This window comes from Dipodomys merriami, unplaced genomic scaffold (assembly GCF_024711535.1).
Source record: "Dipodomys merriami isolate MVZ:Mamm:240054 unplaced genomic scaffold, mDipMer1.0.p SCAF_2, whole genome shotgun sequence".
Classification (NCBI taxonomy): Eukaryota; Metazoa; Chordata; class Mammalia; order Rodentia; family Heteromyidae; genus Dipodomys; species Dipodomys merriami.
In genome coordinates, this window is record NW_027203381.1 from 87,953,501 (window position 1) to 87,980,396 (window position 26,896).

Below are 26,896 nucleotides of genomic sequence, written 5' to 3' on the forward strand. Positions count from 1 at the left end.
ATGTGCAGGGCCTGAGTCACACACACAGACACACAGACATTAAGATTTCTGAGCTCTCATTTTAAAAAAGTATAGATCCGGTCACACTGAATTTGTAACAAAGAAGGAACTGAACTGGGGAGAGTCTGCCCCCTTGAGGGGGACAGACTCCTCTCATTGCTTCTCACGCACTCACCGCAGGTATATGGCTAATATCCATGTAACACACTGCTTGAACCAGGTGTATTAGAAAACTAAGGTTAAAGGGATTTAAAACACCACCTGGTTTACAACCACTAAAAGGCTCTTGCCTGCCACCTGCATAAGGATCTAACATGGCCCCCCTTCTCTTTCTATAAATCACTAAAATAATCACTATTGCTTGCTGGGCAATTGCAGGCTCATACCTGTAATCCTAGCTACTCAGGAGGTTTGGTATCTAAGGACTGTGTTTCAAAGACAGAACAGAAACGTCCATGCGACTTTTACTATTAACATTCTATACCAATGGATCAGAATCACATAGAAAGTTTACTAAAATACAGAGTACTGGGCCCCACCAGTCAGACCTGGGGTGAGGCCTGGGAATTTTTAAGTCTAGCAAAAACCCTGGTAATGCTGATGCTGCTGATGCATGTACATTGAAAACAGCTGGTGTTCAACCCAGTGATGTGTGTGTGTGTGTGTGTGTGTGTGTGTGTGTGTGGTGTGCATGTACACACGTGTGTGACTATATACACACATGCATGCTGAGGATTCAGCCTCAGGACCTCCAGCACTTTACTATTAAGCCACATTACCTATCCCTGCCACATCCCTAGTCAATATTCAGTGTATTGTTTGTTTGCAGAACTAGGGACTAAACTCAGATAAGTCCTCTATCACTAAGGAATGTTCCAGTTCTCCTCTAGTCTTTTGGTTTTAGTTTGTTTTTCAGACAGGTCACCTACTACCTTTGGACATGCAGGTATACACCCACCACATCTAGCTTGTTTTTGAAGCAGGGTCTCACTGACTTTTGCCTAGGCAGGTCTGAACTAATTCTGACTCTGCCTTCCAAGGAAGTGGGATTGTGGGTGTGTGTCACCATGTTTGGCTCTCAATGTTTCTTATTTTAAAAATTTTCATGACAATTTTATATACATTTCTTGAGTATCTTTTGCATTTTTTTTTTTTTTTAGTCGATCGTGGGGCCTGAACTCTCGGCCTGGGCGCTATCCTGGTGCTCTTCAGCTCAAGGCAAGCTCTCTACCACTTAAGCCACAACGCCATTTCCAGTTTTCTAATGGTTTATTGGAGATAAGAGTCTCATGGACTTTCCTGCCCAGGCTGGCTTTGAACCATGATCCTCAGATCTCAGCCTCCTGAATAGCTAGGATTATAGGCGTGAGCCACTAGGGCCCAGACTTGAGTATCTTTTGAAAGGTAACGTCCAACAGAACTTTTTGCAACCATGGGTATATTTCCTGTATAATACTGTCCAACATGATGAGATTACTAAATATGTGACTAAAGAACTGATTTTTTAGCCAGGCACCGTTGCCTCATCCAAGGATCATAGTTCAAAGCTAGCCCAGGCAGGAAAGTCTGTGAGACTCTTATCTCCAGTTAACCACCAGAAAACCAGAAGTAGCACTGTGGCTCAAGTGGTAGAGTGCTAGCCTTGACCTAAGGAGCTGAGGGACAGTGTTCAGGTCCAGAGATCAAGCCCCATGACCGGAAAAAAACAAACAAACACAACAACAAAAAAACTAACTTTTCCTACCAATCAAACGCCCCCAGTAAGAAAGCAGGTGTAGCTATCCTGATATCTGACAAAATAAACTTTTCATTAAAATCAGTACAGAAAGACAAGGACGGACACTACATATTAATAAAGGGAACAATCCAAGAGGAGGATATAACCATCATCAACTTATATGCCCCAAATACTGGTGCACCCAGATATGTCAAACAAATGCTCTCAAACTTACAGAATAAAATAGATCCCAATACGATAATACTAGGAGACTTTAACACACCACTCTCACCAAAGGACAGGTCTACCAACCAGAGGATTGGCAAAGAAGCTACCGAATTAAGAGAGGCCATACTGCAAGCGGAATTAACTGACATCTACCGAGTATTTCACCCTAAAACAACACAGTACACATTCTTCTCAGCAGCTCATGGAACTTTCTCCAAAATAGACCATATCATAGTTCATGCAAGGAACTTAAGCAAATACAAAGGGATCGACATAATCCCCTGTATCCTATCTGACCACAGTGGAATCAAGCTAGCTCTCAATAACAAAGCATACCGCAGAAATTTCTCCAATACATGGAAATTGAACAGCACACTCCTTAACAATGCCTGGATAACAGAAGAGATCAGAGAAGAAATAAAGCATTTCCTACAACTCAATGAAAATGAAAACACCTCACAAAGAAACTTGTGGGACACAGCAAAAGCAGTCCTGAGGGGCAAATTTATTGCCCTCAGTGCCCACATCAAGAGAATGGAGACAGACCAAGTAAATAATCTCATGTTGCAATTAAAACAGCTAGAAAAACAGGAAAAAATGGAACCTAAAGCTACTAGAAGAAGCCAGATAACCAAATTAAAAGCAGAGATTAACCAATTAGAAAATCAGAAAACCATAACCAAAATAAACCAAACAAAAAGCTGGTTCTTTGAAAAAATAAACAAAATTGATGGCCCATTGGCTAGATTAATTAAAAAAAGAAGAGAGGAAACCCATATTAATAGGATTAGGGATGCCACGGGAAACATCACCACACGTACCCAAGATATCCAAACAATTCTAACAGACTACTTTCAAAAGCTATACTCTCTAAAGGAAGAAAATCGGGCAGAAATGGATGCATTTTTAGAGAAATACAAGTTGCCCAAACTGAGCAAAGAAGAAGTTAACCAATTAAATAAGCCAATATCCTATAATGAGATACAGGAAGCTATCAAAAGTCTTCCAACAAAAAAAAGCCCAGGACCAGATGGATTCACAGCAGAATTCTATAAGACCTTTAAACAAGAACTAATACCCATACTCCTCAAGCTCTTCAGAGAAACAGAGAAGGAAGGAGCTATCCCAAACTCATTCTACGAAGCCAATATCACACTCATCCCCAAACCAGGCAAAGACCCAACCAAAAAGGAGAATTACAGGCCAATCTCCTTGATGAACACAGATGCAAAGATCCTTAACAAGATTCTAGCTAACAGAATCCAGAAACACATAAAAAAAATAATTCACTATGACCAGGTAGGCTTCATCCCAGAGACACAGGGATGGTTTAACATACGTAAGTCAATAAATGTAATCCAACATATCAACAGAGCCAAGGTCAAGAATCACATGATTATCGCCACAGATGCAGAAAAGGCCTTTGACAAAATTCAACATTCATTCATGCTAAAAGCTCTGGAGAAAATAGGAATAGAAGGAACATTTCTAAAAACAATAAAAGCCATTTATGACAGACCAATAGCCAATATTATACTTAATGGGGAAAAGCTACAACCAATTCTCCTAAAATCAGGAACAAGGCAAGGATGCCCACTGTCTCCACTCCTCTTCAATATAGTCCTAGAACCCTTAGCCAGGGCAATAAGGCAAGAAAAAGACATTAAAGGGATCCGTATAGGAAAAGAAGAAGTTAAACTATCCCTTTTTGCAGACGACATGATACTATACCTCCACGATCCCAAAAACTCCATCCCCAAACTCTTAGAAATCATAAATCACTTTGGCAAAATAGCAGGATACAAAATAAACCCACAAAAATCAGTTGCCTTCCTATACACTGATAATGTACAGGAAGAGAGGGAAATAAAGGGAGCAACCCCATTCACAATAACCTCCCGAAAAATAAAATATTTAGGAATTAACCTAACCAAAGATGTAAAAGAACTATTTAATGAGAACTATAAAAAGTTAAAGAAAGAAATTGCAGAAGACACTAGGAAATGGAAAGACCTCCCATGCTCCTGGATAGGCCGACTTAATATAGTAAAGATGGTAATACTTCCAAAACTAATATACAAATTCAACGCAATTCCTATTAAAATCCCAATGACGTACATCACTGAAATACAGAAAACAGTCCAAAAATTCATATGGAACAACAAAAGACCTAGAATAGCCAAAACAATTCTAGGGGATAAAGACAATATGGGAGGGCTATCCATGCCGAACTTCAAACTCTACTACAGAGCTATAATAACAAAGACAGCATGGTACTGGCACAAAAACAGACCCGAAGACCAATGGAACAGAATAGAAGATCCAGAAATAAATCCACAGGCCTACAGCCAGCTGATATTCGACAAAGGAGCCAAAGACATACAATGGAAGAAACACAGCCTCTTCAACCGCTGGTGCTGGGAAAACTGGGCAGCCACATGCAGAAAACTAAAAGTGGACCCCAGCCTATCACCATGCACCAACATCAACTCAAAATGGATTAAAGACCTTAACATTAAACCTGAATCTCTGAAACTACTGCAGGACAGAGTAGGAGAGACACTTGAACTAATAGGCACAGGAAGGAACTTCCTGAACAGAGTCCCAGGGTCACAACAAATTGGAGAGAGACTCGACAAATGGGACTACCTTAAAATAAAAAGCTTCTGCACAGATAAAGCTATCGCAACCAAGCTAGAAAGACAACCAACTAATTGGGAAAAAATATTTACCAGCAATATATCAGACAAGGGGTTAACATCCTGTATATACAGGGAACTCAAGAAACTAATCCCTCCCAAACCCAACACACCAATTACTAAATGGGCAAGGGAACTAAAGAGGGACTTCTCAAATGAAGAAATAAAAATGGCAAAGAAACACATGAGGAAATGTTCATCATCCCTGGTGGTGAAGGAAATGCAAATAAAGACAACCCTGAGATACCACCTTACCCCAGTCAGAATGTCCCACATCCACAAATCAGCCAACGACAAATGCTGGAGGGGATGTGGAGAACGAGGAACGCTATTACACTGCTGGTGGGAATGTACACTCATACAACCACTTTGGAAAGCAGTCTGGAGGGTCCTTAGAAAGCTAAAGATTGACCTCCCTTACGACCCAGTCATACCACTTCTAGGCATCTACCCTGAACAACAGGAACCAATATACAAGGACACGTGCACCTCCATGTTTATTGCAGCACTGTTCGCAATAGCTAGGATATGGAAACAACCTAGATGCCCCACCACAGATGAATGGATCCAAAAATTGTGGTATCTATACACAATGGAATATTATGCAGCCATTAGAAATGACAAAATAATGGCATTTGCAGGGAAATGGATGGAGCTAGAAGGAATCATGTTGAGCGAGGTAAGCCAAGAACGAAGAGACAAACAGTACATGGTCTCCCTGATAAGTGGATGATGAATCCAAAATGTTAGGTGATATGACAAAACTAACAGGACTTAAGAAACAAAGAACTCCCACTCATCTGGTTGAACCACTACTAAATATCCCCATGCTGCTGATCACATATATGGTATATAACATATGAGCACCGTTATATATTACAGACTGTGATAGACAATTTGCTCCAGGAAAGTTAGAATGAACTTGTGACTTTAAATGAGCATCATTATTCCACAATACTGTGAATTTCCGGAAATTAAGTAATCACGATCAAAAAAAAAAAAAAAAAAGAACCTTGGGGAAGGGAGGGAGGGAGGGGATGGTAGGGGGAAAACAATGGAGGGGGTAACAATGTTCAAGAGGAAGTGGAAGTGTACTCATTACCTCACTCATGTAACTGTAACCCTCTGTATAGTATCTCTACAATAAAAAAAATTAAAAAAAAAAAAAAAACAAAAAACTAACTTTTCTAAAAAGTTAATTTAATATTAATAGCTACATGAAGCTAAATAGCTACCATACTAGAAAACATTTTTTTTTTGGGGGGGGGTCCGGTCATGGGGCCTGAACTCTGGGCCTGGGCACTGTCCCTTAGCTCTTCAGCTCAAGGCTAGCACTCTACCACTTGAGCCACAGCGCCACTTCCGGCTTTTTTCTTTTTGCTTATGTGGTGCTGAGGAATCGAACCCAGGGCCTCAGGCATGCAAGGCAAGCGCTCTACTACTGAGCCACCTTCCCAGCCTCAGAAAATATATTTCTTGAGGAGAAAAATAGAGAGGAGAAAGAAAAAGAAAAATCTATATGAGCATAAAGAGCAAATTACAGACTTAAGAGCATAAGGTCTAGCTGAAGAAAAGGTCAAAAGCTATGTACATATGACCAGATAAGATGATGTTAAGCAAAATGGACCCCAAAATAGGGACGAGTGCTTTTTTCTTTCTTGCTATTGTTCCTAACATAAACATACCATGCGATTTTTTTGTTTCTTTGTATGTTCCTCCCCCACGGTATAACTCCTATTTTCACTGTATTTGATGTCGGTGCCCTGCATGTTATATATGCACTTCTCTAGCTTGGGGAGGGGAAGAGAAAAAAACAAAATGCTTAAATAGGGATACAGATTGATCCATTGTAACAATGAGATGTACAAGACACTGTTGAAAAACCGAACTTTACAATTTAGGCGGGGGAGGGGGGAGGGCGAGGAGGGGAGTGTAGTTGTGGAGGTGGGAGGGAAGGGAGGGTAGGGGAAAAACAAAGGAGAAGGTAACAATGCTTGATAGCAAATGTACTCATTATCGTGCTCATGTCTGTAACCCCTCTGTTCAGTATTTTTACAATAAAAATGTATTTTAAAAAAAGGTCTAACTGATTTTCTCAATCAATTTTAATATTTTCAGTTGTGTCTAGAAGCAACCATGGCATACTAAAGGGAGAGAAGATTTTACAACATGGGGCTGCGAAGGTGGCTCAGTGGTAGAGTGCTTGCCTTGCATGCATGAGGCCCTGGGTTCAATTCCTCAGCACCACATAAGCAGAAAAAACCAGAAGTAGCACTATGGCTCAAGCGGTAGAGCACTATCCTTGAGCTGAAGAGGTGAACTGGGCCCAGCCCCAGAGTTCAGGCCCCACAACCAACAAAACAAACAAACAAAAAGGTTTTAACATTACTGAAATTCCAGAACTCACCCCACTTAACAAGAAAAATAACAAATAATGGAGCTCATTCCTTTGTTTTTTCTTTGTTTTCCTTACCTTTTCTTTTCCTGGGAATGACAGTCACCCAATCAGGTCCACTGGAGTTGATTGGCATTTTGATATTGACACCACTTTAAGAGGAATTTTTTAAAAAAGCACAAACAGATTAAAGGACATTTTTGTTTTCAGTTATGTATCTTTATCTACTAGTAAAAAATAGCTACTATTCTATAGAGTCTCAACAGGATTAAATATAAATGTCAATAATAATAATCAGCAAACTACAGGAAACAGGTTACATGGGTATGTAAATTACGATGAATTAAAGAGATTCTGGGTAAGGTTTCATCAATATATATATGTATGAATATATGTTTGTGTATATGTGTAAATATATATATATATGTATATATGTACTGTTTAGCAAGCCCTAAGAATGCATAATCCAAAGTGAGTAACTCTAGTTTGGATTAATCCCATTAGACTGTGGAATTGCTCATGCTGACAAGTCTTGTCACTATCTAGTTTTAGGGTTCAAGTCGTGTCAGATTCCTGAGACTTTGCCCATAGTGAGATGAGTCCTTCTGGGGATACTGACCAAAGACATGTGCTCACACAGCAACAGCAGAGTGCTAAGTAATAAATAAATAAACACCCATGGGCTGGGAAGATGGCTCAGTAGTAGAGCACTTGCCTTGCATGCCTGAGGCCCTGGGTTCGATTCCTCAGCACCACATAAGCAAAAAGAAAAAAGCCAGAAGTGGCTCTGTGGCTCAAGTGGTAGAGCGCTAGCCTTGAGCTGAAGAGCTGAGGGACAAGCGCCCAGGCCCAGAGTTCAGGCCCCACGACCAGACCCAAAAATAAAATAAAATAAATAAAAAATAAACATCCAAACATTTAACACAGGAATATGCAATCATGAATTTTGTTAAATTCATCTATTTTAGAAAAAAAAAAAAAGTATGTTGATTCAACAAGCAGTGCCACATCACTAAAGGAAGGGTAAATTCAACACCAAGCTGAAACTCGTCTGACTACTTAGACCCCTAGTGGCCTTGGACATGGATGAGGTGGTATTGTCGTTGTTTGTTTGTTTTTAATCTTCTGTATAGCTACAAATACGGTATGCAGTTGAAGTAAAACAGATAGCTGAGTAAGAATCAAAATTCAAGGGTCACCAGGCACCAGCAGCTCATGTCTGTAATCCTAAAATGCTTGAGAGCTGAGAACAGGAGGATCACAGAAAAGTTCAGTGGGCACAGTGGCATGTACTTGTCATCCCAAGCTACATGGGAGTCTTTGACTGGAAGGATCACAGTGCCAGGCCAGCCTGCGCAGAAAAGATCAAGAGATTTTATCTCTGTGGAAATGGAGCTGGATATGAAGTTGCAGACCTTGATCCCAGCAACAACAGGAAGCCTAAGTGGCAGATCACAAGCTCAAGTGTATGTTCGGGTGGGAAGTGTATCTTCAAAATACCAGTGACGATTGGGCTGGAGGTGTGGCTCAACAGTATTGCACCAGCCTACAAAGGCTGGGGACCTGAGTTTAAACAGACAAAAAGGTGATCCAAAGGTGAAAGTACTTTAACTTTGGACAAGCTCTAAATTTCACTCTAAAAAGAGTAATCAAGGGCTATGAATGTGGTTTCGTGGTACAGTGCTTGCCTAGCATGCATGAAGCCCTAGATTTGATTCCTCAATACCACATAAACAGAAAAGGCCAGAAGTGGTACTATGGCTTAAGTGATAGAGTGCTAGCCTTGAGCAAAAGAAGCTCAGGGACAGTGCCCAGGCCCTGAGTTCAAGCCCCAGGACTGGCAAAAAAAAATGATAATAATAATATAAATTAATTTTGGCTGGGAATGTGGCTTAGTAGTAGAGTACTTGCCTTGCATGAATGAAGTCCTGGGTTCAATTCCTCAGTATCAGAAAACAGAAAAACAGAAAAACAGAAAAAGCCAGAAGTGACACTGTGGCTCAAATGGTACAGTGCTAGCCGTGAGCAAAAGAAGCTCAGGAATAGCACTAAGGCCCTGAGTTCAAGCCCCATGACTGGCAAAGTGAAAAAAAAATACTAATCAAAGTGAAGAAAGGGGTGACATTGTCCAAAGAAGAAATGTACTACTACCTGATTTATGAAGTGCTAACTTCTCTGTACAGCACCTTAATAATACAATAAATTATATTGTACAAAATGCTAATCAGACCAAAGGAGATAATCATAAGAAAGGAACTTAAAGGCATAACTCCCTTGAACATGTAAAATACTATTTACTGAAACGAAATCCAGGAGACAGAAACAGGTTATTTATGTTGTAGATGGTGGTGGCAGTGGTGTGTGTGTTTTTGTGGTTGTTGTTGTTGTTTGGTTGGAGTTTTTTTCTGCTTCTTTGGGGGGCTAAAAAGAGGGTCGCGGAAAGGGAGGGAGGAAGGGCGAACAAATACAATCATGATATTCAGTATACACTCTGTGGAAAATGAACTATGCAACTTGTGGACAGTGGGAGAAAGCAAAGGAAGGGGTGACACTGTCCAAAAGAGAAATGTATGCATTGCCTGAAAAGTGAAAGTCTGTACAATACCTTAAAATTATATTTTTTAAGTGCTAATCATGCTGAGCATCAATGGCTCACACCCATAATCCTAGGTACTCAAGAGACTAAGATCTGAGGATCATCGTTCAAAACCAGGCTGGGAAGGAAAAATCCATGTTGACTCTTTTTTTTTTTTTTTTTTGTCGGTCGTGGGGCTTGAACTCTGGGCCTGGGCGCTGTCCCTCAGCTCTTCAGCTCAAGGCAAGCGCTCTACCACTTGAGCTACAGTGCCACTTCCGGTTTTCTGGTGGTTTATTGGAGATAGGAGTCTCATGGTCTTTCCTACCGGGGCTGGCTTTGAACCGCGATCCTCAGATCTCAGCCTCCTGAGTAGCTAGGATTACAGGCGTGAGCCACCAGCGCCCGGCCCATGTTGACTCTTATCTTCCAGTTAACTGCCAACAATGACAGAGATGGAGCTGTGGCTCAAGTGACAGGATGCTAGCTTTGGGCAAAAGAAGCTCTGAGACAGCACCCAGGCCCTGAGTTCAAGCCTCAGGACTGGCCAAAAAAAAAAAAAAAAGCTAGTCCTAACTACAAAGCATTGTTTATATTCTTCTTTACCAATGTCCCTAAACTAGATCAAGCTGAGAGGTAAGGAACACACATTCAAAACAAGAGCCTCCTAATTGGAGCAAGGCCAGTAAAAGGACCCTACTCCTAAAACGTGCAGCACCCACCTCTGGAAGAAAGCACTCTGTGCGGCAGTTAGGAGGCCCTTCAGGTATCCACCTTTGTAATGGTTAATTCTGCTGCTGCAAGGGAGCTTCTTTGGTTTGAAGCAGAACCAGGGCTCTCCAGTGTAGAGATCTGTAAAGTTACACAGGGGCAGACTTCCAGGGAGACATACATTACACTCAGTGGTTTCAGAAGTTTTTCCTGAACGGAAGAGACTCTTGAAATAGACCCTGTCTGGTTTCTCTTCCTGCAGGTGCTGAAGAACTCGGATTCCTTCACTGGGGTGAACCAGAGATACGGATACTTTAACTCTGCCCGGCCAGAGCAAAGTGAAAAGGACCTTGTAAAACCCATTCTGGTAGTCTACCACTCTGCCCACAGCTCCTGCTTGGAGCTTGGGGGAATGGATTCTGGCCTGTAGGTAGTCTCCACCATACTTCTTGGGCTTTCTTTGAAAATCCTTCACATAAACCAGCACTTCCAGCTGGCTTCCCACCTTGAAGAAGCCTGCAGAGTTCAGGATGACAAAGTAGCTGGAAGAAGGGTCAGTGCTCTTCACAAATGGGACTGGCCCCATATCAGGCACCTGCCACTGCAAGGCGGCCAGCAAGGAGTCCTCCTCCATGCGCTCCAGGCTGGACAGGGTCTGGTGTTCATAACCACAGTAGGGGCTCCGGTTAATGCCTGTGGCCTGGGAGAGGACAAACTGTCCACTGCTGTCCACAAATGTGGCTGCAACAGTCTCGTGGTCCAAGTACTAAAGAAAGACACAAACAATGACACCATGACTGAAGTACATGGCTCAACATTCAGGCAAACAGATGTCGCTTCTGTTTAGATGTGTGTAAGAGCAACCGGGTTGTCTTTATCTCAAAAGACATAGTTCCCAAGTTTTATAGAACTATCTTACCGTAACGTGACAAAATCATTATGAGAAAACTATGGGTTGCCTCACAGTGAAGAAGGAAAAGCTTTCTCAAGCAGAAGCCCTTTCACTAACAGCTAGCTAAAGGCCAAAGGACTCTTTTTTTGTTGTTGGTGGTGGTGGTGGTCATGGGGCTTGAACTCTGGGTCTGGGCACTGTCTTTCAGCTCTTCACCTCAAGGCGGCGCTCTACCACTTGAGCCACAGCACCACTCATCCTGGAGACTAGTCTCATAGAATTTCCTGCCCAGGCTGCCTTTGAACTGCAAATCTCAGCCTCCTGAGTAGCTAGGATTGCAGGTGTGAGCCACCAGTGCCCAGTGGCCAAATTGACTCTTAAGGGGAGGGAGCTGATAAGTCTATTTTGGGGACTACTGTGTGGCCCCAAAAGACTGGTATCTCCAGTCAGATCAGGTCTTTCTGAGCCTCACTCAAGTCTCCTGCTAAAAAGGTACTTTGTAATATTTCTCCCTCTTCCCGCTTCCCCCTTGTAAACACAAACAGCACCAAAATATATGCACTAGTTTCTGAGAGAGGAAAAAAAAGACACTGCTTTATTTTGTTGGCTTGTGGCACTTCTTAAGTTACAGGTCTAACTTAATTATAGTATTTCTTTGCTCATTTTTGAATTTTAGTAGCACACAGTAGCTTTACAATGGAAGAGGGTTAATTGTGACCTTCTGTACAGGTATACAAGATAACCCAACCAATCTCACACCTCCTCGGTCACTGTCCGTTATTTCTCATCTTCCACTTCTTAACATAATTTCAGCATACAGCACTCTAGGCAGTCACACACGTGAGACCAAAGGAGAGGGACACCAAGGCGCAATGTCTGTGTGCCTCTGGTCACACACCAGGAAATGGAAACAAAAAATAGTAATAATCTCAACAGGCAGGAACCTGAGATCTGAGGATCATCATCTGAAGCTAGCCTGGGCAGGAAAATTCATGAGATATTAATTCCAAGTAAAGCCAAGTAGAGCTGTGGCTCAAGTAGTAGAATGCTAGTCTTGAGCAAAAACACTCAGGGACAGTGCCCACAACAGCACAAGCCCCAGGAGCAGCACAAAATAATAAACATAATAATTTCAACAGGTTTCAGTGTTTTATACTCAGATATACAAACTACTTTGACCATATTCATGCCCATTTGCCTTGTTAAGCCTTACCTACTCCCATGGGTACCCTCACCCACATCAGAGCCTGTTTCATTTTCCTGTCACTTGTTTGGAAAAGAGTATATTAATTGCACCAAGAGGTTTCAACTGTGGTGTTCCAAAACAGGCACATAGTATATTTTGCTCAGAATAAATCTTTGTTGCTTTATCCACCTCCATATTGGTCAACAGCTATCACTGAGGTTCTCTATGCTGGCTTCACACATAGTTGCAATATATTTCAAAGTTATTAGCCATCTTTCTTTTTCCCTCTCCACCTCCCCTCACTCTTCTAAAGCTCATTAGGTTTTCTAAGCACCAGATGTTCTACAAGATAGCCAGAGGGCTTTGCATTTATCTTACTCACTGTGTGCTTTTCAGCAGAGTACCTAACCAAACAATGAAATGGTCACATAGGGTCCTACAGATTTCTATCTCTGTGAGCCATTAGTAACATCCATTAGACACTCTAAAGAATGTGAGTGTGGCTCAGCTACGTATTTCCTATTAGAAATGGTCTTAAAGTATAAAAACTAGGTATTTATTCTTTTTCTTGGTTTGAATTGCTATTGTTTTGCTACAGTTAAGACAGTGCTAATTCCATTCTGATGGTGTTCCCCTGCCTGGAAACTTCCCATGACCTCTCTAGACACTGCAGAAATTTCACTTTCTCTGTGTCTCTATCTGTGTCTGCATTTCTCCCTGTCAAATATATATAGAATTTACCATTTTCACTGTTTTATGTGTGAAGTTCAGTGTAATTAATCCATTCACATCACAAGCAACTCCTGCTACCATCCATCTATCTCCAGAACATTTTTACCTTCCCAGACGAAAACTGTACCTATTATAAATAATTATCTCTTAGCCACTGACATACACTGTTCTGTTTTCTGACTCTATAGATTTGATTATTCTAAATACTGCATATAGGTGGAATTATATGGTATTTCCCTTTCTGCAACTGACATTGCTGTTAACACAATGTCCTGACCATTCATTCATGTTGTACCATAGGTTAAAATGTCCTTCAAAAGGAGAAAATATGTGGAGACACACAAAAATGTACTGAGTAGCGACGAACTGTAATCACACATCTCCATCACATAGCTACTCCGGAGGCTAAGATCTGAGGATTGAGGTTCAAAGCCAGTAAGGAAGGAAAGTTCATGAGGCTCTTAATCTCCAATTAACCACCAAAAAGCCAGAAGTTAAGTTGTGACTCAAGTGGGTAGAATGCTAACCTTGAGCAAAAATTCAGACAGTGTTCAGGTCCTGAGTTCAAGCTCCAAGAAGGCACAAAAACTTGTTAGTAGAATAAGCTTCCTCAGGCCGGTGAGGCCCTAGTCCTCACTCAGTTGTAAAGGAGTATGTGGGGTACTTACCTCCACCTGAGTAACATTGATGACCAGCACTACCACCATCAGCAGTGCAAGCAGACAGCAGAAAAACCGTAGTCTGAGGGAATTGGTCCACATTGTCTGGCTGTATCCTGATCACCCATGGCCGCCACCATGGTCTCTCCACTCCTCAAAACTCCATGGTGTTTTTCTGAGCTGTGGATGAGCTTTCTGTTTAATTTGCTTCTGTCCTGCTTGCAGTCTTAAGAGTTATGTGCAGGAGAGACTGCAGCCAATTCAAAAGCATTTTTTTTCCCAACAAACTCCTTTCAAAGAGAAGACAGTATCATCAATTCCAAAAGTCTAGAAGAGAACAAGAAGAAAAACTTATTTCCTCTTCCTAAATCTTATATAAGGCTCAGTTTCAAGGAGAAAGCAAAAGCACAGTAATAATGTTTTCTTTCCCAGCCCCAGGTTTCTATGTATACATGGCAATACATGTCCTATTATCAACTTTTCTGAGAGCAAAGAATAACTCCAAATTCACAAGTTGCAAAGTAATAGTAATTTCTACAGAGATCTAAGTAAAAAACATTCACCTCCTTTTCCTTATGAAGTTATATGACTTGACTATGTAATTATATTATTACGTTTAAAGATAAGGAAAAGACCTTGTGTTTTTATGAGGAGCTGTTTTTATGAGGAGTATGCAAACTCACCTGGCACTCTGGCCATCCATCTTTGAGGCATGAAACAGAAAACACCCTTGGAGTTTGGAGCAACCTCGCCATGTTCCCCCTTAGCTAGCAAGATGCAGGAGGAAAGACATATGCCCTAAAGATATAGGAGAAGGAAACTAAGCTTGAAGAAATAACAAAAGCCCTCCATCCGTCATTACACCTGTCAGAGAGCAGTGGACTTCAGCCACTGTGGAACAGTTCTGTCACAAAACGAATTCAAAATGCTTGCTCTGGATGCTATTTTGATTCAGGCAAACAGAACAAGTACCTTGCTCCTGAAGACAAGCATAGAGGTACTGGTGGAAAGAGTGTGTATTTATGGTACAGAGAACCTCAGAATAGCTTAGCTGCATCAACACTTTCCTCAGCTTTGTGTTCAACTTAGCAAGCCTCCAATTCTCTCATTCCTCTACTGTACCTGACTGAATCATTTCCATTCCATAAGAACCAGACCAGAGGCTGGGAGTATGGTTTAGTGGTAGAGAGCTTGCTTAGCACACATGAGGCCTTGGGTTCAATTCCTTGGTATATTAAAAAATAAAAATAAAAGAACCACGCCAATCCTTCATGATTCTAGATTCAGAAAATAGACAAGACTGAGCTACTCCAATTTGTTTTTCATTCTCCAACTTCCCATTCCACTTGTTTTCACTTCTCAGTTAATTGTTACATAGATCTAATTTTTTTTGGGGGGGGGGGGTCCGGTCGTGGGGCCAGAACTCTGGGCCTGGGCACTGTCCCTCAGCTCTTCAGCTCAAGGCTAGCGCTCTACCACTTGAGCCACAGCGCCACTTCCAGCTTTTTTCTTTTTGCTTATGTGGTGCTGAGGAATCGAACCCAGGGCCTCATGCATGCAAGGCAAGTACTCCACCACTGAGCCACCTTCCCAGCCCTAGATCTAAATTTTTGTCTCTCGAACTAGACTATATACGAAGTATTCTAGAACTAGACTATCTACTAAGCATATTAAAAAAGACAAACAATATATCACAGAACAATCAATTTAAAAACAATGTATCACATTTTTACCCCTCGCATAGTTACCTCTTTACATGGTATTCTTTAACTCAATAATCCATGTAGCAAATAATTATGGAGATCAACTCTGTACCACACATCATATTAGAAATTCTCCTTGAAAAGTTTACATTTATATTGGATAAAAGAGATTTCTATTCTTAAAAAGAAGGGGCACTGTGCCTTGAGTGGTAGAGCGTTCTCCTTGAGCTAAAGAGCTCAAGGGCAGTACGCAGGCCCAGAGTTCAAACCCCATGAGCAACCAAAGGAAAAAAAAAAAAAGTAAGAAGCCAGACAACAGTGCCTCATGCCTGTAATCTTTTTTTTTTTTTTTTTTTGGGGGGGGGGGTGGGGTCCAGTAGTGGGGCCTGAACTCTGGGCCTGGGCACTATCCCTCAGCTCTTCAGCTCAAGGCTAGCGCTCTACCACTTGAGCCACAGCGCCACTTCTGGCTTTTTTCTTTTTGCTTATGTGGTGCTGAGGAATCGAACCCAGGGCCTCAGGCATGCAAGGCAAGCGCTCTACCACTGAGCCACCTTCCCAGCCTATTATGCCTGTAATCTTAGCTACTCAGGAGGCTGAGATCTCAGGATTGCAGTTCAAAGCCAGCCCGGGCAGGAATGTCCCTGAGATTCTTATCTCCAATTAACTACCAAAAAACCAGAAGTAGCTCTGTGGTTTAGTGGTAGAGCACTCACCTTGAGCTGAAGAGCCCAGGAAGAGCACCCAGACCCAGAGTTCAAGACCCACTACCAACAACAACAACAACAACAACAACAAAAAGATAAAGATAAAAAGAAAAAGAAATAAGAGCAGAGGCTAATCTCATTGTCCCTGAACAATAACCTTCTCCAATACCAAGGTATTCACCCATCCTGAAGTATCTGTAAACTCTGAGAATGAAAAAACTTTAAGACAGAGGATAATTTTATTTTGTTTTTTTGTTTGTTTTGTTTTTTTGGTCCGGCCCTGGGGCCTGAACTCTGGGCCTGGGCGCTGTCCCTCAGCTCTTCAGCTCAAGGCTAGCACTCTACCACTTGAGCCACAGAGCCACTTCCGGGTTTTTTCTTTTTTGCTTATGTGGTGCTGAGGAATCAAACCCAGGTCCTCATGCATACAAGACAAGCACTCTACCACTGAGCCACCTTCCCAGCCCTGACAGAGGATAATTTTATAATCAGTATCCTAACTACTCTGCTACATAAAATTTTTCTCCAACACTGGGAGAAAACCAAAGATGATAACCCACAGGATTTAACTGTACATGCAGGTGAGGTCTGTGGTACAGTCACCAGTTACGCAGTGGTGGTCAGTGATGCAGATGGTTGACAAGTACTACAGATAAATTACAAGTAGCAGACTAGCCAAAGCTTCAATTTCAGCCCCGTCAGAATAATCATCATTAAAAAGACAAACAATAACAAATGCTGACACACATGCGGAAAGAAAGAGTCACAATGCACTGTCAGAGGGAATGTAAACCAGAACATGTGGAAATCAGTATAGAACCTCCTCAAAAAAACTGAAAACAGACGTACCTCACAGCCCCATCATACCACACTGGGGCATATAGCCCAAGGAACCCAAATCAATACACAAGAAAGATTCCAATATAACCAAGATTTGCTGCAATTCTCTTCACACTAGTCAAACAATGGAATCAGCCAGAGTACCCAACTCATGAATGGAAAAAGAAAGCAGGGAACACATGTAATATAGAATATACTCAGTCATAAAGAAAAATAAAATTATAACATTTGCAGGAAAATGGATCGAGCTAGACATTATCATGATGAGCAACATAAGCCAAACTTTAAAAGTTAAATATGGCATCTCTTTACTCACTTGCAAAATCTAGACATATTTTTATTATAAAAATGAGGATGTTTGGACCACAAAGTGAAGGTAAAGAATATGGAGAGTGAACAATACATTGTTTTTCTGTATGTAGGTGGTGTAAGAAATCACTATAAATATAACATCTAGACATAGTCATAAGAAAACTATTTACAAAGGAAGCAGGAAACTATCAATCAAGGAGTGCTAGATGAGAATGACTCTACAAAAAAGTTTTCCATATCAATCAAAATTTATACATGTAACTTACATATATATGTGTGTATATAATCTCATACACATATGATATATATGAGATATATCTCATATATATGTATCAATGTGATTTATCTTTTTTTGTCGGTCATGGGGCTTGAACTCTGGGCCTGGGCGCTGTCCCTCAGCTCTTTAGCTCAAGGCTAGACCTCTACCACTTGAGCCACAGTGCCACTTCTGGCTTTTTCTGCTTATGTGGTACTGAGGAATTGAACCTGGGGCCTCATGCATGCAAGGCAAGCACTCTACCACTGAGCCACCTTCCCAGCCTGTGATTTATCTTTTGGGAAAAAAAAAAAAAAAACACTAGGAAAAAGAAAACAGGAGTTTACATCTAACTTTCCTTCCTAAACTCAGGCAATTATGCCCAGAGGGCTCTTTTATTCTTTTCTTGTCATATATGAAATACGTATTGATGTTCTCATCTTATATCATTTCTGCAACAGAAGAATATGAGAAAAAGATAAATGAAACCGAAAATGTGATCCAATTAGCCTCTCAAAAGTCTTTTGAAACAAAATTGGTTCCAAGTGGAACTGATATTGTAGTGGTTCTGACCTTCCAACTATATGAAATTGCTGCCCTGAGAACTGAAAGGTCTCTTGATTTCTTTGTGAATTGTTGCAGAATCCTAGCATGTTAATACATACTTGTTACACAGTCTTTTTTTTTGAAAAAGGAATATTTAGAAAATATAATTGTGCCAGGAACAGATTCTCTTAGAAGAAATTGACTTGGAGTGGTTCTTTGAGTTTCAAAAATAAGAAAATATGGATAAAGCCAAATTTGACTCCAAAGGTCAAACTCATACTTGACTGAGAGCCATTATATAATGAAATCTGGAAATATTCTTTGCATTCTGTGACCTTGCTCAAATTTATGTGAATGATGGAGGAAAACCATCCATCTATTTTACATAAATTAACCATGCCCTCTACCTCTGTCTCTTCATCTTTTTTTTTTTTCTTTTGGTCAGTCATGGTGCTGGAACTCAGGGCCTGTACTGTCCCTGAGCTTTTGTTCTCAAGACTTTACCACTTTGAGCAGTTTCACTTCCAGGTTTTTGGTGGCTGAAAGGAGATAAGAGTCTCATGGACTTTCTTGCCCAGGCTGGCTTTGATCCAAAATCCTCAGATCTCTCAGCCTCCTGAATAGCTAGGATTACAGGTGTGAGCCATCAGCACCTGGTTTCATCTCTTTCTTAAATCTAAACTTACCTCTACCTCACCCAAAAATTGAGAGGTGAAAACACAATTGCAGGTCTGGGAAGGTGGCTCAGTGGTAGAGTGCTTGCCTTGCACCCAGACCTAGAGTTCAGGCCCCACGACGACAAAAGAAAAAAAAAAAAAAAAACCAACTGCATCAAACAGAATCAGAGGGCATGAAGAACCAGAAATTTTGTTAAGACGTAAATATTCTAACTTTGAATGATTTACTTTTAACTACCATCTAGCTTGTCATCGGTGAAATGGTATAATAACATCTACACTTCCTGCCTCCTGTGGTGGCTGTGGGGAGCAGGCAGCATCATGTATCTGAAAAATGGTTTGAAAAAGTATATTTGAAGAAATTGTTACTAAACCTTCATTGGAAATTTGGTTTTATCCAACAAAATGTTTCTGTTCCTACTACTCAGTGAATTAATTTGTATTGTCACATGTTTCAAGACACAACTTATCAAGGAAAAATAAAGAAATTCTTAAGATCGGAATTGACCACAAAAGCTGGCCTCGCTTGGCTAGCTGTTACTGTCATTGCCTATAACCTGGAGAATATGTAAGTACTTTTTTTTGGGGGGGGGGTCCGGTCGTGGGGCCTGAACTCTGGGCCTGGGCGCTGTCCTTCAGCTCTTCAGCTCAAGGCTAGTGCTCTACCACTTGAGCCACAGTGCCACTTCCGGCTTTTTTTCTTTTTGCTTATGTGGTGCGGGGGAATCGAACCCAGGGCCTCAGGCATGCAAGACAAGCGCTCTACCACTGAGCCACCTTCCCAGCCCATATGTAAGTACTTATACATGTGCTTTGACTCTGTATAAAAGAAAAAATTTTAATGAAAAAAAAAAATTTTTAATCCAGACCAGTAATTCTTTCAAGCCACTTTTTACAACTTGGACAAAGTACAGAACAGAAGCTCTGAATATAGCTGCTGGTATTTTAATACTTTCTAATTAACTTGGTATGTCCTTTCCTCTGTCAGGAACAGAGTGTTCATATGTAATTGGAATATTTTTTATTATAAAATAAAATGAGAAATCTTTCATACCCAGTACCCCAGCAACAAAAAGAAAAAAAAAAAACCTAAAAATTAGGTAAAGAGGGCTGGGAAGGTGGCTCAGTGGTAGAGCACTTGCCTTGCATGCCTGAGGCCCTGGGTTCGATTCCTCAGCACCACATAAGCAGAAAAAAAAGCCGGAAGTGGCGCTGTGGCTCAAGTGGTAGAGCGCTAGCCTTGAGCTGAAGAGCTGAGGGACAGCACCCAGACCCAGAGTTCAGGCCCCACGACCGGATCCAAAAAAAAATTAGGTAAAGAAAAGCACATTAGAAATTAAGAGTATAATTTCTTTTTTTTTTTTTTCTTTTGGTCGGTCGTAGGACCTGAACTCTGGGCCTAGGCACTGTCCCTAAGCTCTTCAGCTCAAGGCTAGCACTCTACCACTTGAGCTACAGTGCCACTTCCGGCTTTTTCTGCTTATGTGGTGCTGGGGAATCGAACCCAGAGCCTCATGCATGCAAGGCAAGCAATCTACTACTGAGCCACCTTCCCAGCCCCAAAGAGTACAATTTGATAGGCAGGGAAGTATGCACATATTTAGTCTGATGTAGTAGGAGAATAATAGAAGCAATAATTTTTTCTTACTAATAAAATACAATGAAAAAAAAATACAATGCCTGAGTTGCATGACTGTAATACTAACCACTTGGGAGGCTGAGTCAAAAGAACCTGGAGTTGAAGCCAGGCTAAGAAATACAGCAAGATCCCATCTCAACGTAACTAGTTCTCAACATATATGAACTTCAACCTGAAAAATCACACTCAGATCTTAGGTGGAGGTCAAAACCTTAAATAAAAGAATTTTTTTAAAAACAAAGATAAAAGTTCCAAATATTATTTTTCTTAAGAAAACTATATAACGGGGCATCAGTGGCTCATATCTGTAATCCTAGCTACTCAGGAGGCTGAGATTTGAGGATCACAGTTCAAAGCCAGCCCAGGTAGGAAAGTCCCTGAGACTCTTATCTCCAATAAACCACCAGAAAACCAGAAGTGGTGCTGTGGCTCAAGTAGTAGAGCGCTAGCCTTTAGCTGAAGAGTGCAGAGACAGTGCCCAGGCCCAGAGTTCAAGGCCCAAGACTGAACCCCCCCCCAAAAAAATAAGAAAGTAAAAACTATAAAACCATGTAATTCTGTGATCCATCCTCCCACTCTTAAAAAAAATAAAAAAGTTGACTATATAAATTGAAACAAAAGACGTAGTTTAAGGAATTAAACCTGAGCAATCTTGTTTTCAGATCTTTGTAAAATGTCAAAACACCACTTACGCATGCTTTTTTGGGGGAAAGGGGGAGAAGAAAAAAATACATCAACTCTCTTGCAGGGGTAGCCCAATATTTATTGAGATTGTTTTACCCGATTCTGATTAAGAATACTTCCAGTCCAAGACATATAATGGTCAATCTAATTTCTTTATGGCTGGTAGCAACAACACTAGACACTAATTAGGTATCTGACTTCCTACTCACATCTCCCAAGAGAATCACAAAGTGCTTCTGGCATTACTAGGAATTACAATTGTCTGTAACACAAATGAAATAACTGAGTTGGGGGGGGCATTGAGTGTAGTTGTGGAGTTGGGAGGGAAGGATTGGTAGGGAAAAACAAAGGAGGAGGCAACAATCCTTGGTAAGAAATGTACTCATTACCTTGTTCATGTGATTAACCCCTCTGTACAGTATTTTCACAATAAAAAAAAACGTATTAAAAAAAACTGAAGCACTGAAGGGAAATGTAACAGCAACCCCATTCACTGGGGAGCTCATGGATTCTGGCAATCACTTATTTCACAAAAGGAATATATTATATATTTATACAACAATCTCCAATGTTTGAGCTAGTCCCTATTCTAAATATTCTGATTTGTTATCCACATAAATATAATTGTACATGAGTCTGGAATTATAATTCAGAATATACACACCCTACATATAAGATTCAAATGCATAAATTTATATGGAATGTATCCAAACATACATGGCTATATTTCAACTTTTCCAACAAACGGCTGTATTTCATAAGGGACTGAGTAAGAACTTGAGATTTAACAAAGCTGGATCTACACAAATGATGATTCAACCAAATGAAGTCCATCTTGACCAAAGAAGATCCAGGAATGGTAATGAGCAGACCCTGTTTCCAGACATTTCATTTCTCTTCCAGGTACCCCCATCTTACATGCCAAAGTGCTGACTCATTTGCCTTTCTTCCAAGACAGGAGACAGTAATAAATTTAATTAAATAAGTTACACAGTACTTGTAAGTGCTAGGAGACAGTAGCACTGTTTAATATACACTATGTAAAAAATAAATAAATAAATAACTGCGCAACTTGCGGGGAAGGACCGGAGGAGACAACAGGAAAAGCGAAAGAAGGGGTGACAAGGAATAGTCCAAGAAGAACTGTACTCATTCTTAACTTACGGAATTGTAACCCCTCTGCACAACGACTTAATAACAACAACAAAAACGTTTGCAGTTCCTCAGCCCCATCCAACTACTAAAACAAGAGTCTAAGGGAGTTTAAGAGACAATTGTTTAAAGAAAAAAAACCAAAACACACAAAACTCCCCCGAGGATTTTAACTGAAAGAGCAGAACCCCAAGCACAGCGGCCAGAAGGTGTTACTGACGCCCGAAGGTGAGGGATGGACTTGCGGATAAGAGGTTTCCATTGCAACTTACCTTGCTCTGAGGGCACCTAGATTCTGGAGCGACGGGGCAGCCCTGTCCACTGCGGCGATCTGTCCCTCCCGTTCCCTTTCACGGTGACAAAGAAGGGTACTTCATCAACTTCACGTTTGCGACATCACCCCTGGAAAGTCAAAGGAACGCACTGAGGCACTCTGGAGCAGTCGGTACGCGGCCACCACCTCCGCCGAGGCTGGCGTACCCGGAGCCGCTCGGGTCGGGGAGTCCTGCCAGCCGCGCACACAGCTGATGTTCCCAAAGATAGCGAACGGCCGGGGGCGGAGGGGGCCCTCGCCGGGCCAGCGCGCCGCGCGCCGGGGGGAACTCGCCCACAACCCTCCCCAGAGCAGAGCCCCACCGGCCGGGGCACACGCCGTCCGGTCAACGGGGCATCCTCCGAGAAGCACCCCGACGGAGCTCGGATCCGTCCCGCGGGCGCGGGCCCCCGGCTGGGGTCACCGCCTGGCAATGTCACACTCGCTTCTCCCCACGCGGCCTGAATCTCAGGTCCTCCCTCCCTCCCGCCTCCACCCCCAAAACTGCAGCTCCGGAAGAGCGGAACAGAGAGCCCGGCGGCGGCGGCAGCTGGCGCCCGCCCGCAGCAGCCGAGCAGCGGGGAGAGGGCGGCCTGGCCCCCGCGCTCCGCACCGCGCCGCACCGCCCGGCCGGCCTGGGGAGGAGCGGGACGGGGGAGGGAGGTCCAGCCGCGGCCGCTTGGTCCAGGATGGCCGCGCAGCCCTGCAGCAGGTCCGGGAAACGGAGGATGGAGACGCTCGGGACCCGCCCCGCCCGCGCCCGGGTCGCGCCGCCGCCCCCACCCCGCGGGCGCAGCGCCGCCCCGGGTCCGGACCCGCCCGCCCCTCCCCGCCCCCAGGGCCGCGCCTCCCCGGAGCCGGCCCGGGGCACCCGGCCGTGGACAGGCGCGGAGGCTAGGGCTCCGCAGCCGGGGGGCGCGCGGGAGGAGCACCGTACCGGCGGTTCCGGAGACCGGGCCCCGGGCCCGCGCCCGCACACCGGTCACAGCCCTCCCTCACCCGGGTCCCGCCGCCGGCAGTTCGCGGCCACTGCGACAGGCCATTCTTCCCCTTACTCCTGACCCCCGCTACGTCTCCTCACCCCCCGAAACCCAGCTAGGATTGGCTAATCTCCGGGTGGGGCGGGCCTAGGATGTTGATTGACAGCGGTGAGCACAGAGGCGCGGACGCGGAGCTGACGCCCCTCCCCTCGCGGAGCCCCGGGCTGTGGTGCGCTAGGTGACCCTGCGGCTCTTGCCCTGGGGTCTGAGGTCTGAACCCGAATTCTACACAATTGCTGGTGGCCTACAGACATCAGCCTGCCCACATGCTCCTGCAATAGAGACATCCTAGGAAGTGACCACAACGGGCCATCTTTCCAGTTCAGTTGGTGACATTTCTGGTTCACTCTGCCGTAGAAACTTGACTTGCTAATGGGAGTCCAAGAGATGGCCGGTCCAGAATCTTTTGCTTTGAAGTTAGTGCACTTGCACTTGAAATCACCTCATTCCTTTTACTCTGACTTTATACAAGATTTAGGTCTCCTGGAAAAGATGCCAGCCAGATGACTTTTCCACTCAGTTTTGGATTGTCGTATTTTAGACATTCATTTAACTAGTAAGTAGCAGCTTCCTCAAATTGAGGAACTGAGAGGATCCCTCAGGTTGTGATCCCCTGGGTGCTGTTTCTCAAGTGTTTGGAGTGCTGTGTTACCTGAGCAAAACCCAGACCCAGTAAGTAGCACCCCCCATGTATTACCCCCAAGGTTGAAGAAGAATTAATATAAATTGCAACTAACATTGGTTTTATATTTATCAGCCATGGTGGGCTCTGTATGCTCAGTAGGATGTTTCCACAGCAGGCCTATAATCATGAGTCACCAGACCCACCAATGGGACTGCCATAGGGCAGCCTCTTCTGGAGCAACCATTTCATTCTCCTCTCTAGGAAATAAAGCCTTTCAGCTAGCCTTTTGTAGTCAAGTCTCCATGCTTAACAAAGAGATCTAAAAGATAAGTTTTAGTTATATCGCCGACTTTCCTTCACAATTTGGCTAATGAATGTCAAATGCATGAAACAGGATTCATAACCCTAAGGCATTTCAGTGAGCTTTCCACACACATATTTTAGAATTATAGCCACCAAAAAACAGCAGGTACACCAGTCTATCCATCGCTTCAATTCTTTTTTAAATGCTTTTTAACTTAAAAAAAATCTTTAAGTAGTTTACCAAGGGGTTTCAATTCAGCATGTCACTTTATGAATGCAATGCATCTTGATTAATGTCATAACTGTCATCCTACTCCTTATCTCTCCCAATCCTACCCTAACTTCTGTTGTACAGACTTGGGACCCCCCAAAAGACCACCAAAGACCATGACCAATGCAAACAGCAAAAGAGTCATTTATTTGCAAGGTCGAGCTTGGTCCTCCACACACTCAGTAACCGGTGACGATAAGAGGCCCTGAGCACAAAATCAGCACAGCTTTTATAGTATTGAACAAACAAGTTTAGGGGATTTCCTGACAAGCAGTAAATTTAGGAGATTTCCACATAAGCAGTTACATATCGGTTAACATTTATAAAAATTGCATAGTAAGCCAGGTGCTGGTGGCTCACGCCTGTAATCCTAGCTACTCAGGAGGCTGAAATCTGAGGATCGCAGTTCAAAGCCATCCCAGGCAGGAAAGTCCTGAGACTCTTACCTCCAATAAACCAGGTGATTGAATCAGGCAGTTCACTCTACTTTTACCACAGTGGAGGTGGTCTGGGTGATGATGTAGATTTCCTCCAGGTGACTGTCAGGCTGTCATTGAACTTTACCCATTAGGGTGTGCAGCAGCAGGATCTCTCAGTGGCTCCAAGGGACTGTCACACCTCGTGCTGGGCTGCAAATTCCTACATAGACTGGTTAAGGATATAGTTCATAGGCCTGGCAGGCTGTGACCCCACTAGTTTTTAAGCCCATTTAGACAATAGCCCAGGAAAATTTACCAAGATGACAACTTTTTAAACTAGATAGTTCTTATAATAAGGCTAGGATTTTCTAGGCAGATATAAAGGGCTCAGGCCTGTACCACTATTTCTCATGTCTTTTCCTTCTGTCTATTTTGCCACATTTTTTTTGTTTGTTTTTTTGTTTTTTGTCGGTCGTGGGGCTTGAACTGTGGGCCTGGGCGTTGTCCCTCAGCTCTTCAGCTCAAGGCGAACACTCTACCACTTGAGCTACAGTGCCACTCCCGGTTTTCTGGTGGTTTATTGGAGATAGGAGTCTCACGGTCTTTCCTGCCTGGGCTGGCTTTGAACCACGATTCTCAGATCTCAGCCTCCTGAGTAGCTAGGATTACAGGCGTGAGCCACCAGCGCCCAGCGATTGCCACATTTTTTTTAAGGTGACTCTGCTCCCTTGATCTTAAGAGGGGATGATAGGCGAAGCTTCATCTCCTGTAACTTCTTCAAGCTGACTCAGGGGTGTTGATCTACCTAGCCAGGAATCGATAATCTTAGCCTATTTTACAAAGAGGTTATCAGGGTTAGATGTCATTAAGAACAATATTTTAACTTTTAACAAATGCACAAACCTTTTCTCTGGCTACTGCAGTGTAGCTTATTTAGCCTTCTGGTTTGCAAAAGCATCTTTCTGGATGGCTTAGGAATGTGATCTCTAGTGATCCTAACAATGCCTAAGTTACCTGTGCAGGCCTTCAGATAGATACCAAGAAATACACACTCTCAGGTTTACAAACTTTTTTTTCATGTAGCTGGTGTCAGCTCAAAAGTTACTGCCAATTAGAGCTTTTTGGTACATATAGGTGTTGGGATTTAAACTGTCCTCCACATTTTACAACCTTAGCTTTTTAGTACTATCACAGATGACTGACAAGTTCTAGTCCCATACAAGGTAGATAGTCATGGACATTAGACATGTTATAAACTATCTTCCCATGACCTCCTGGCTCTGACCAATTTATGATGGGCCATGCACAAATGACTCTAAGATCTGACACTATTGCTGCCATCCAAGCAGTGGCTTACTGCCTCTGGATGCTCCACCATTGCCTTCGTTCTAGGAGTGTCTTCTCTGCGCTGGGAAAAATGCCTCATTGGCATTTCCTTTAGTTGGTTGCTGGACTTGAACTTGGGGCCTGAGTGCTGTCCCTCAGCTCTATAGCTCAAGGCCAGCACTCTGCCACTTTGAGTCCTAAAGCAACTGTCCTTGCTCTTTCAGCACTCTGCTGGCTGAGTAGAGGTGACAGTCTCACAGGGATCTTTTTCTGCCCGGGCTGGCTTTGA

General features: G+C 42.8%; 1 protein-coding gene across 7 annotated transcripts in view; it reads right to left on the reverse strand.

Moving 5' to 3' along the window:
* The window catches only part of Nxpe3 (neurexophilin and PC-esterase domain family member 3), a 35,738-nt gene extending 12,028 nt beyond the window's left edge, over positions 1–23,710 (reverse strand). The window contains exons 1-6 of one of the 7 annotated variants that reach the window (XM_070030342.1): positions 23,561–23,687; positions 22,583–22,712; positions 14,478–14,592; positions 13,804–14,084; positions 10,337–11,091; positions 7,118–7,191 (exon numbers count right to left, since the gene is read on the reverse strand). In XM_070030342.1, the coding sequence (XP_069886443.1) occupies positions 7,118–7,191; positions 10,337–11,091; positions 13,804–13,896 (922 nt within the window). In that variant the 5' untranslated portion in view covers positions 13,897–14,084; positions 14,478–14,592; positions 22,583–22,712; positions 23,561–23,687. The other 6 variants (XM_070030341.1, XM_070030337.1, XM_070030343.1 and 3 more) reach the window with 6 other exon arrangements.
* Between the last annotated feature and the right edge of the window lie 3,186 nt (positions 23,711–26,896).